Here is a 12,299-nt window from a genome sequence, read left to right as displayed (position 1 = left end):
AGAATCGAAGCAGGCAAGACAGGTTTAATGTGGCCAGTTTCCTGGCAGCTTTGTCAGTTCTAAGCACTGTGGAACCGGGGCCCCAGCTGGATGAGGAGGCGCCCGTATGGCTTCTCTTGTTCCAGGCGGAGGATCTGCTGTGCCGCCAGCACTGGTCAAGAGAAGAGGATGGGGCCAGTCAGGGGAGATCCCTGCAGCAGCCTTTGGGCCTATGTGTCCTCGCCCCACACATGGGCCCGCATGTCCCCATACTCACCCAGGAGCAGGTAGAATACCCGGGCGGCCATCCAGCGGGGGCTGAGTGGGGACACCAGGCTGTCGAAATCGGGCTCCCTGTTGGCCTGCAGCTCCTGGGCCACAGCCCTGTAGGGATCAGGAATGGTCAGCTGGAGTCCCAGCCTGCCCACCGCCCCCCTCCCTCCCCTGGCAGTGTTTCCTTGCACCTGTACAGGGCCTCCAGCGACAGCAGCTCGGGCTCCAAGGGCAGCACTGAAGGCAACTCCAGGGCCACTTCCGGGACCTCAGGCACCACAGGCAGTGCAGGGGGCTCGGGCTGCTCTGCCTCAGCCCAGGCCCTGGAAGGACAGAGCAGTCGGGGGAGCAGGGGAGGTGGCAGCTGTGACATGGACGAGGGCCCCACCCTGAGTTCCCCCGAACTGGTAGCTTACCAACGTTCTTCTGGGGGGATGAGGCTGGTGCGGGACTTTTCTTCCTCCACCGCTTCTAGAGAGAGCTCTGTTGGGAGGGGAAGGTCCTGAGTGGGTCTGCTTAGATCAGAGCGGTCGGGACCTTGCGGACCCCTGGTCACACTCGATGTGACTGCTGTGCAGTGACTTGTAAGAAGGAAGAGATCTGGGCTCCCTTACGTTAGGTGCTCCCTCTAGTAAAAACTGTTCGCAGTTACGGTACCCGTTCCCTGGGACAGTGGCTGTGGTGGTGGCTCTCTCCCTTCAGGTGCCTACCTGAAGACAGCATGAGGGGCCCGCTGGGCTCCTGGGCCTCCCTCGGGACCTGGGGATGGGAGAATGAGAACTAAGCCCTGGAGATCACAGAAGCACCTGGGGCAGGGTGACGCAGTCTCGGCCTGCGCTCGAGGACAGGACCTGGCACCACTGGCTCGGGTGGGCAGAAGGCAGCCTGCGGGAACTCAGGTGAAGTGGGCCGGCTCCCAAAGGAGCAGGAAGAGGATGCAGTTACCTCAATATCGCTCAGAGTTTCCATCCTCCTTTCCTCTTCAGCTGCCACCTCCTCCTCAGGCTCCGGGGGTGGCCTTCGCCTGAGTGCTTCTGGGGGTGGCTGGGCACAGTGTGTCCAGAGAGCCAGCAGTTCTGGGGGGAGCCAGCCAGCTGGGAGGGAGGGGTGGCAGGGATGGGGTCTGAGGTGTGAGGAACACCAAGACAGTGGACTGTGGGTTCAGAAGGCCCCACATGCCAACTCCTTACCATGAGTTGGGGTTCGGAATAGCTCCGTGGGACTCCTGATGGTCCTCTCGGGAGGCTGCACCTTTGGCTGCATGGGGGGTGGAGGGGGAGGCCAGAAGCCCAGTTAGAAGGGAGCCCCTCCTCACTGCCCCTTCTCCACTTCCTTGCAAAGATTTGTTCCAAGACCTCTGACCCCCCATGCTGGCTCCGGCCCCTGCCTGCCCCGCCTACTGCTATGTGGTGCCCAGGCATGTGCTCCGTGGGGTCACTAAAAGAGCAAGGAGAGTTGTCTGTAAACCTGGAACACATGCACTTTGGGGATTGTTTCCAGTTCCTCCCCAGCACCTACGGCCCTGAGCCCTCCCTGCCTTCCTCCATCACCCGTAGGGCCTGGGCTGCACTCACACACTCCCAGCAGTGGGCTCTGGTTTGCAGTTGTTCCTGGAATTTCTCCCGGGAGATCTGAGTCTCCTTGTCCCAGAACAATAACTGGCGGCGGCGGCGGCGAGCCGGCGGACTCCGAGGATATGGGGGCACCGGGGGCTGCCGCCTCTGAATGGGGAGGGGAGGCAGGGCCAAGGCTACCCATTACTCCTTTTCTTGTCACCTTGGTGGGCTGCAAAACACGCCCCACATCCCCACTCCAGAGGCACCCTGGGAAAGGGCTTGGGCAGGGCCTCTGGGTGCAGCTCTGACCTCACATGGGGGGGCCCACATGGGGAGTGCAGGCTAAATAAAATGGAGAGTGAACAGGGCACTTTCTACCAATTTGCACAAATCCTAGAGAGGCTAGCAGTGGCCCAGGGCTTGGGGAAGCTGAATACAGATTAGCAGCTCTGGGAGAGGAGGGCAAGGAGGCGGAGAAAGCTTGGAAGGGGCACTACTCACCTCTGGGCTGAGTGGGGCTGGCAGACGCAGCTCTGGCGGGGGGGTCACCTCTGCAACAACACTCTAGGTCATGGCTCTGCCACAGGCATTTGTCCCGGCAGCTGCCCAGGCCAGAAGCTAGAAGGCCTCCCCTCAACTGGGTGGCGGCAGCTGTGCACATAGCCCCAGGAAGGCTGCAGGCACAATGGGCACTCACCAGTAAGTAGGGCCTCGGGCTCCCAGCCTACTGGCTTCACCTCCTCGGGGGCCGGGACTGGAAGTGGCTCTGCTGCCTCTTCCACCCTGAGGGGAAAATGGGCAGGAGAAATGAGTCTACCCCTCCCAGCACTAGCTCCCTACCTGGCCCAGGGGATCCTGCCCTTACGGTGCGAGAGCTGGAGGTGAGAGCGGGGGTACTGCCATTTCCCCCTCCAGGGCCCGGGGCTCCTCCTTGGACTCTGCAGAGAGAAGACTGGGGCTTAGAGCATACAGGAGGAGCTGGGAGCACTGCCCAGGCCCAGCCTGCCCATGCCAGGGCACTGACCCTCTGGGGCCGGTCGTGCCCTTCGCTCCCGGGGAGGCCTGCCTCGCCGTTCCTCTAACAGGATGGCTTCATCTTCCTCAGCAATCAGCAGGTCCAGGTCTCGGCGGCTGACCTCTGGGAGATCCTGTTCACCCTGGCAAGAGAGTAAGAAGAGGGGATGCAGTCCCCTTGCTGAAAAGGGCAAGTAGCTCTAGGACACTGGGTCTGAGAGGCAGGCAGCAGGGGGTCGCCAGGCACAGGAAGTGCTGGCATGGAGATGAGAAGGCAGGACTCGCAGCCAGGAGGGTAACATGAGGCAGGTGGGGCCACCAGAGGCAGGACTCAGGCCTCAGCCTCTCTGGAAGAGGACAGCTTACCTCGATCTGCAGCATGCGGATGGGCTCTGCCTCCTGGAGGGTGATGGCCTCTGGAGACACCACAGTCACCGGGATCCTGTCTGGAGGGGCAGGAAAGTCACATCAACCCCTCTGTGGCTTTCCAGCTTCCCATGCCACATGAGGCGGCCAAAGCACAGACTCTGGAATCGAGTCAACCTGGGTTCTAGTCAGGCCCTGGCCAGTCACTGGCAATCTGACCCTGGCTAGGTTGCTCAAGCACTATAGGCCTCACTTTTCTCCTCTGGAGAATGGCAATAAGAATTCTGATCTCATAGGACTCTTGTGAGGCAGAGATGAGGTGAGGTGACACAAACGGAATGCCCCTCACAGGGCCTAGCTCTTAAGAGAAGCTCAAAGATGGTCTTCAGTTCTTGGGCCTTCTGAGGCCTCTCCCAGGAAAGAGGCTCTCTGCTTACCAGGCTTCCTAGGCTCCACGGGGACTTCAGGCGGGGCTTCCTCAAGCTCTCTCTCTGGGGCTGCAGCTTCTAGGAGCTGTCGAATCTTTGGAGAGGATTGGGGACAAAAGGGAGGATTCATCCTCGGCCCGTTCTCCCACCTCCACAACCTTATTCAGACAGCAAACGAAAATCTTCGTTCATGCCGCAGCTTTGTGACACCAGCACACAGTGAGCCTGCTCACCATCTGCTCTCTTTTCCTCCCATTCCTGCCCCCACTATCTAGACTTTGTCCATTTTTCTGTGCAGGAAGCACTGCACTCTTATGTCAAGTGTTGGGGGTAAAGATCTCAAGGAGCCTATGGTCTAACAGAAAAACCAGTGTGTAGAGGACCCTAGCAAGTCAGCACAAGGGGTGAGACAAGGCACTAGCAATGTGCTCAGTTCCAAAGCAACATCTGGCTCTGGCCAGAGATAAAGCCTCCTAGAAAGGAGTAAACATTGGAGCCAGGCCTGCTAAAGACATGTGGGACTTAACTAGTGTAGAACGAGGGTGACCGTTAGGGGCATGGAGGGCTGTGTGCAGTGGGGAGCCAGAGGTGTCTTTGAAAGAAGGAAGTAGCATTGTCTTAAGCTGTAGATGCATCAGGACATGGATAGAGGGAGACATGGGCACAGAAACCTAAGGCTGCGATGCTAAGGGCCTGGCTAAGAGCCTTGGCAGTGGGAACTGTGTGGTGAGAAGGTGGGACAAGGGCTGCTTTGTCTGAAGGGGTCTGCCGTGACAGTCCCCCAGCACGGACTCCTGGAGGGGAAAGCTGTGGCAGGCCCCCTTCCCGAGCCTCAGTGTCAGACACAGGAACAGCACTCCCCTCCCGCACTGCCAGCCCGCCACTCTGAGGCATCTGTGGGGAACGAGCCCTACCTGAGGGATACTGAAGGGGCTGGGAAGTGTGGGATCCACAGACATCACCCCGAAAAAGGGGTCTGGAGCACCTTCCAGGGTCTCCATCATGGCCAGGCGGTTAGGAAGCAGCAGGCTGGGTCTGAGACCAAGAGAGAATGTGAGCTGTCCAGCACTGAGGCAGAGGGCCGACCCAAGCAGGGAGCATCCCCACCCAATGCTGAGTGGTCCAGTCCCCAGGGGCACTCACAGCTCAGTCTCCACCATATCCATGCGGATCTGCAGCTGCACACGGTGTAGGCGCTCCAGGATGTGCTGGATGTCCTCTGCGGGCAGGGAGGGCAAGGTGGAGAGCACGTCTCGCCTCGCTGCCGCAGGGCCAGGCGACTCTGCCCCATATCTGAGCCTTGCCCACCTTACCTACGAGGTACTGGCATTGCTGAGAATAGACCCGGATCACGCCGATCTGCAACTGGGCTGACAGATAGAGGGAGAAGCGGGGCCGGGGCAAGCCGGGCAGCGGGGGCTGAACTCGTACCAGCACGTAATTGAGGATCTCCTCACTGTGGGGGACAACGTGCCCCGATCACCACTGCTCCAAGACCCAGCCCCGCAGCCTGGCGCACCCCATCCAGCACCACCTCTCCTGCCCACTCAGGCCTGCCCGCTCCTCCCCTTCCCAGCCTTACCAGGTCTTCGCCACGTTCACCTTCAGGTACTCGCGCTTCACCAACCGGCTGCCACGAGTCGCTGCCAGCCTGGAAGGGGTGGGGGGTGTCAGGCTGGGGCCCCTGGGTTGCCCCTCCCGGCGCACACAGCCCAGGCCTTACCAGATGGTGGCGAAGCAGCCAGTGTGGCGCTGAAGCACGTTGGGATAGTAGAACATTGTCCCACCGGGCTTTCACCCTCGTCTCCACCACTCCTCTGCTGGGGTCTCAATCCGAATTCTTTGTGGCACGGGGCTTCCAAACACCGCCGTCGGGGCAAAGGGCTTGGAGAGGCAGCAGGAGGGGCAGCCCCAGAACGCCCGGTAAAGGAACAGATGAACACTCAGGTGTAGGTCAACAATTAGGGCGAGAAGTAAACGGAGGCGCGGACCGCACACGCAGCAGTCGAGAGGCCCCTCTCTGCCGCCGGGAGTGGGTTCCCACGCCGCGTGGCTGCTTCGAACTTACTGAGGCCTTCCGGGTCGGGTTCCAGGTTGGAGAGGCAGAGCTCCCCAAGCGCAGGCCGGGGCTGGGCCCTAGGTCAGGTCCCGAGAGAGAACGGGGTTCTCTGCAGGGGTGCCGGGCTCCCGGGCCTTGCACTCAGCTTATGCACCTGCAGTCCCAGCTGCCCTAGATCCCGCCGCAGGGGGCGCGCGCTCCGGGACTCGGCGCCTCCCTCGTCATTAGATGGCGGCGGCCCCCACGGCAGCCAATGGGGAACAAGGCTGGGCTTGGGAGCGCTGGGTTTCAGGGCACCAAGTAGCCCGCCTGGGGTCTAGGCAACAGGTGTCTCCCGAGGCAGACAGCGAACCAATCAGAAGAACCCTGCGTGCTGCGGGGGCCATTGTGAGGTGTCCTGACCAATGGGCTCTCTTTCTAGCCTCTGATAACAAGGGTTCTCGGTGGCACCTCTCTGCCGACCAATGAGCGAGGGGCCAGTCCTAACCTCGCCCCCGCAGCAAACTTGGTAACAAGGCCATTTCGACCACTAGAGAAGGTCGGGTCATGCCCAGGGCAAGGGCTCTGCCCCATTCCGGGTGCCTGACCTGAGGTTAGACCTTGCCCTTTCTCCTGAAACCCACCAAGTACCAAAGATTGGTCTGCCTCTGTGTCCAGCCTTGGGCTTGTCCTCAGCTGGGCAGGTGGAGACGGTGTGAGGTGGCCTCGGGGACACCGCAAATGGATGAGGAAGAAGTCAGATCTCACGGGAAACATGCTCAGTCATTTCCTAAACTTGAACAACTTGGGCTGTGGGCATGCCCCCTCTGGCTGTTTTCTAATAGTGAATGTTCTCCCGGCTGAAACAGACCTCAGCTTTGTGGGATGCAAGGCATACATCCCCCATAAAAAAGCCATCTGGCCCCCAAAATTCTTTGTTTTCCCGCCTCCTGGCCTTTGTATGGCCGCTGGGTTTGGCTTAAAATGCCCTTCCCAGCCTTGACCCCAGGGCATGCTTCTGCTTCTAACACTCAGCTCTTACTGGCGCAGAGCTGACCCTGTTTTATTTTGTTCCTTCAGTCTAGGAGCTCTTGACATTAAGATCTTTTGGTGGGGGGGGGGGGGAAGGGCACCTGGGTGGCTCAGTTGTTAAGCAGCTGACTTTGGCTCAGGTCATGATCCCAGGGTCCTGGGGTGGAGTCCCACATTGGGCTCCCTGCTCAGTGGGAAGCCTGCTTCTCCCTTTCCCACTCCCCCTACTTGTGCTCCCTCTCTCCTTCTCCATCAAATAAATAAAATCTTAAAAGTATATATATATTTTTTCTTTTTCTTTTTCAACAAGTTCCTGGAAACTAGCACAGGAAACATTTCTCAAATGAATATGCAATTGCCCCAAATTTACAACCACAGACAGCCAAGGCTGACAGAGATTTCAAAATCTAGTCCTTGTAAGCTTTACAGCACTTGCTTTTACAGATGAGAAAACAGAGAGGCCCACATGACAGTTTTTCCCAGAAGACAAAGCTCCCGAATGACAGGCTGGTTGGGAACTCTGCTCTCTTGAATTCCAGCGTTTCTAGTACCTATTCCACTGTGCTTGGCTAAATGAGTTTCTACATAATACAAATTGTTTCAGTCGCGTATGTTGTCACTGTTTGTAAGTTCACACTGGGAAATGAAGGTAGATGCATCTACCTTAAGGATAGATGCAAAGTGGGGGCATCTACCCTTAAAGTACTTAGAAACTTGGGGCACCTGGGTGGCTCAGTGGGTTAAAGCCTCTGCCTTCAGCTCAGGTCATGATCCCAGGGTCCTGAGATCAAGCCCCACATCGGGCTCTCTGCTCAGCAGGGAGCCTGCTTCCCTCTCTCTCTCTGCCTGCTTGTGATCTCTGTCTGTCAAATGGATAAATCTTTTTTTTTTAAGATTTTATTTATTTATTTGATAGAGATTGCAACTAGTCAGAGAGACAGGCAGGGAGAGAGAGGAGGAAGCAGGCTCCCTGCTGAGCAGAGAGCCCGATGTGGGGCTCGATCCCAGGACCCTGGGATCATGACCTGAGCTGAAGGCAGAGGCTTTAACCCACTGAGCCACCCAGGCGCCCCTCAAATGGATAAATCTTAAAAAAAAAAAAAAAGGTACTTAGAAACTAGTGTAGGAGATAACAGTAATGTGTTCATCCATCCCTCCATTCAACAAGAATTTATGAAATGCCTACTATGTGCCATGCACTCCTCTAGGCACTGAAGATAGAGCAATGAACAAAACAAGTCCCTGTTCTCATGGAGGGAAGGAGAGATGCTAAGTAAGAGATGCTAAGTAAGAAGACAAATAGAAATATGTTAAGTGGTGATCAGTGCCATGAGAACAATGAGCAGCATAGGAGAACAGAGTAGTAAGGGCTGCTGTCTAGGTAGGGTGCTCGGGGAAGCCTTCTCTGAAGAGAGGAGACAAAATGCATCTACCTGAAGGAAAAATATTCTACACAAAAGAACCAGCAAGTACAAAGGTCCTGGGTCCTGAGGCACAGATGTGGTGGGTTCAAGGAGTCTGGAGCTAGAATGGTAAGGGGTGAGGTTAGAGGAGGAAAGGAGCCAAATCACAAGGACTGTGGAGGTCACTGTAAGGATTTGGCCTTTTACCCTGAATGGGAGGTTTTGAGCAGAGGAATGACATGAGATTTATGTGTTAAGAGGATCTCTACTGTGTTGAGAGAATAGTGGAGGTATAAAAGATGTAGAAGAAAACAGAAAGAGATGTAAGAGATGACAGTAGGTTATTCCAAAGTGTTAGTCGTGGAAGCAGAGAAAACTGGTCAGATTTTGGATAGATTCTGAAGGAATAACAATGAGCTCTGCTGATGAACTAGATATGGGATGTGATAGAAAATGGAAGAGGACACTATATAATCATAAATGCAACAATCCAACAAGAAGATAAAACAATTGTATTTATGCACCCAACATGGGAGCACCATAATACATAAAGCAGTTAATAACAAACATAAAGGAAGTCATCAATAGTAATACAGTAACAGAAGGGGACTTTAGCCCTCACTTACACCAATGGACAGATCATCTAAACAGGAAGTCAATAAGGAAACAGTGGCTTTGAATGACAAATTGGACCAGATGGATTTAACAGATATATTTAGAACATTCCATCCTAAAACAGCAGAATACACATTCTTTTCAAGTGCACATAGAATATTCTCCAGAATACATTACATATTAGGCCACAAAACAAGCCTCAACAAATTCAAAAGTATCAAAGTCCCACCATGCATCTTTTTTTTAAAAGATTTTATTTATTTATTTGACACAGAGAGAGATCACAAGTAGGCAGAGAGGCAGGCAGAGAGAGGGGGAAGCAGGCTCACCGCCGAGCAGGGAGCCCGATGTGGGGCCCAATCCCAGGATCCCAAGATCATGACCTGAGCCAAAGGCAGAGGCCCAACCCACTAAGCCACCTAGGTACCCCCCATGCATCTTTTTTTTTTTTTAAAGATTTATTTATTTATTTATTCATCAGACAGAGATCACAAGGAGGCAGAGAGACAGGCAGAGAGAGAGAGAGGAGGAAGCAGACTTCCCGCTGAGCAGAGAGCCCGATGCGGGGCTCAATCCCAGAACCCTGGGATCATGACTTGAGCCGAAGGCAGAGGCTTTAACCCACTGAGCCACCCAGGCGCCCCACCATGCATCTTTTTTAACCACAACACTATGAAACTAGAAATCAACCATAAGAAAAAAATCTAGAAAGATCACAAATATATGGAGATTAAATAACATGCTACTAAACAATGAATGGGTCAACCAAGAAATCAAAAAGGATATCAAAAAATACATAGAGACAAATGAAAATTAAGACACACAATGGTCCAGAGATGCTTAAGTGGCTCAGCCAGTTAAGCATCTGCATTCAGCTCAGGCCATGATCTCAGAGTCCTAGGATCGAGCCCTGTGCATTGGGCTCCTTGCTCACTGGGGAACCCACTACTCCCTCTGCCTCTTTCTCCCTCTGCCTGCTGCTCCCCCTGCTTGTGCTCCCTCTCTTTCTCACAAATAAATAAATATTCTAAAAAACAAAACCCCCCAAAACTCACAATGGTCCGAAATTGTTGGGATGCAGCCAAAGCAGTTCTAAGAAGGAGACTTCTAGCAGTACGGGATTACTTCAAGAAGCATGAAAAATCTCAAATAAACCTTATACCTAAAGCTAGAGCTAGAAAAAGAAGAACAAAACCCCAAACCAATAGAAGGAAAGAAGGAAATAATAAAGATCAGAGCATAAATAAATGAAATAGTAAAAACTAAATTAAAAAAAAGGATAGAGGGGCGCCTGGGTGGCTCAGTGGATTAAGCCGCTGCCTTCGGCTCAGGTCATGATCTCAGGGTCCTGGGATCGAGCCCCGCATCGGGCTCTCTGCTCCACAGGGAGCCTGCTTCCTCCTCTCTCTCTGCCTGCCTCTCTGCCTACTTGTGATCTCTCTCTGTCAAATAAATAAATAAAATCTTTAAAAAAAAAAAAAAAAAAAAAAAAAAAAAAAAAAAGGATAGATTGGGGCGCCTGGGTGGCTCAGTGGGTTAAGCCTCTGCCTTCAGCTCAGGTCATGATCTCAAGGTCCTGGGATTGAGCCCCGCATGGGGCTCTCTGCTCGGAGGAGAGCCTGTCCCCCCCCCACCCCCCCGCCTACTTTGATATTTCTCTCTCTGCCAAGTAAATAAATAAAAATTTTTAAAAAAGGATAGATCAATAAAACTAGGAGCTGGTCTTTGAAAAGGTCAACAAAATTGATAAATCTTTAGCTAGACTCATTAAAAAAAAAGACTTAAAATCTGAAATGAAAGAGGGAGCCTGTTTCTCCCTCTCTCTCTGCCTGCCTCTCTGCCTACTTGTGACCTCTCTCTCTCTGTCAAATAAATAAATAAAATATTTAAAAAAAAAGAAAAAGGGAAAATAATCAACACCACAGAAATACAAAAGATTATCAAAGAATGTTATGAAGAATTATATACCAACAAACTGGACAATCTAGAAGATATGGGTAAATTCCTGGAGACACAACTGAATCAGAGAGAAATAGAAAATTTGAACAGACTTATTACCCGCAATGAAATTGAATAAGTAATCAAAAAACTGTCAACACACAAAAGTCCAGGACTGGATGCTTCATAGGTGAATTCTACCAAACATTTAAAAAGGAGTTAATTCCTATTCTTTCAAAGTATTCCAAAAAAGAGAGGTGCCTGGGTGGCTCAGTCAGTTAAGTGTCTGCCTTTGGCTCAGGTCATGATCCCAGAGTCCTGGATTAAGCCCCACGTTGGGCTCCCTGCTCAGTGGGAAGCCTGCTTCTCCCTCTTCTGCTCCCCTGCTTGTTTTCTTCCTCTGTCAAATAAATAAATAAAATCTAAAAAAAAAAAAAAAAGTAGAAGAGGAAGGAATGCCTCCAAATTCATTGTATGAGGCCAGCATCACCCTGATACCAAAACCTGACAAAGACACCACAAAAAAAGAAAACTATAGGCCAGTAGTTCTGACGAACAGAGATGCAAAAGTCCTCAACAAAATATAAGCAAACTGAATCTAACTAAAAAAATTATTCATCACGGTAAAGTAGGATTCATTCCTGGGTTGCAAGGGTGGTTCAATATTTGCAAATCTATCATGATATGTCGTATCAATAAGAGAAAGGATAAAAAACATGATCATTGAATAAGCACAGAAAAAACATTTGACAAAGTACAACATTCACTCATGATAAAAACCCTCAACAACATAGGTTTAGAGGGAAAATACCACAACATTATAAAGGCCATATATGAAAAACCCACAGCTAACAGCATGCTCAATGGGGAAAAACTGAAAGCTTTTTCCCTAAGGTCAGGAACTAGGTAAGGATGTCTACTCTTACAATTTTTATTCAACGTAGTACTGGAAGTCTTAGCCACTGCAGTCAGACAAGAAAAAGGAACAAAAGGCATCCAAATTGGTAAGGAAGAAGTAAAATTTTCACTATTTGCAGGTGACATGATAGTATATATATATATATATATATATATATATATATATATAAACCCTAAAAACTCCAAGAAACTACTAGAACTATCAATGAATTCAGTAAGTCACAGAATACAAAATCAATGTACAGAAATCCATTGCATTTCTATGCACTAATAATAAAGCAGCAGAAAGAGAAATTAAGAAAACAATCCCACTTACAATTGTACCCAAAGTAATAAAATACCCAAGAATAAACCTAATCAAAGAGGTAAAAGATATGTATTCTAAACTATAAAACACTGATGAAAGAAACTGAATATTACACAAAAAAATGGAAAGACATTCCATGCTCAAGAATTGGATGAACAAATATTGTTAAAAAATCTGTACTACCCAAACCAGTCTACAGATTTAATGCAATCCCTATCAAAATAGCAACAATATTTTTCAAAGAACTAGAACAAACAATCCCAAAATTTGTATGCAACCACAAAAGACCTCAAATAGCCAAAGCAATCCTGAAAAAGAAAAGCAAAGCTGAAGGCATCATAATTCCAGACTTCGGGGCACCTGGGTGGCTCAGTGGGTTAAAGCCTCTGCCTTCAGCTCAGGTCATGATCCCAGGGTCCTGGGATCCAGCCC

At 51.5% G+C, this 12,299-nt stretch overlaps 1 protein-coding gene across 2 annotated transcripts; it reads right to left on the bottom strand.

The window, feature by feature from the left end:
- Positions 1 to 9: 9 nt before the first annotated feature.
- On the bottom strand, positions 10 to 7,367 carry REC8 (REC8 meiotic recombination protein). 2 transcript variants are annotated; one of them, XM_046008128.1, is made up of 19 exons: positions 5,340 to 7,367; positions 5,199 to 5,267; positions 4,930 to 5,072; positions 4,760 to 4,835; positions 4,531 to 4,651; positions 3,626 to 3,710; positions 3,189 to 3,268; positions 2,833 to 2,965; positions 2,674 to 2,746; positions 2,506 to 2,591; positions 2,310 to 2,359; positions 1,827 to 1,973; positions 1,443 to 1,509; positions 1,198 to 1,346; positions 963 to 1,011; positions 669 to 735; positions 444 to 575; positions 257 to 363; positions 10 to 151 (listed from the first exon to the last, which is right to left on the bottom strand). In XM_046008128.1, exons 1-19 carry the CDS (start codon positions 5,393 to 5,395, stop codon positions 60 to 62), a joined length of 1,782 nt encoding a protein of 593 aa, XP_045864084.1. In that variant the 5' UTR covers positions 5,396 to 7,367; the 3' UTR covers positions 10 to 59. The 2 variants fall into 2 exon arrangements, 1 of the variants encoding a protein (XP_045864084.1); XR_006818673.1 differs by lacking the exons at positions 10 to 151; positions 257 to 363 and having other exon boundaries at positions 532 to 575; positions 867 to 1,011.
- Positions 7,368 to 12,299: the final 4,932 nt, after the last annotated feature.

The sequence above is a fragment of the Meles meles genome, chromosome 6 (assembly GCF_922984935.1).
Source record: "Meles meles chromosome 6, mMelMel3.1 paternal haplotype, whole genome shotgun sequence".
In the NCBI taxonomy this organism is placed as follows: Eukaryota; Metazoa; Chordata; class Mammalia; order Carnivora; family Mustelidae; genus Meles; species Meles meles.
Note: the sequence above shows the minus strand (reverse complement) of the source record. Positions and strands in the feature narration are given on the sequence as shown.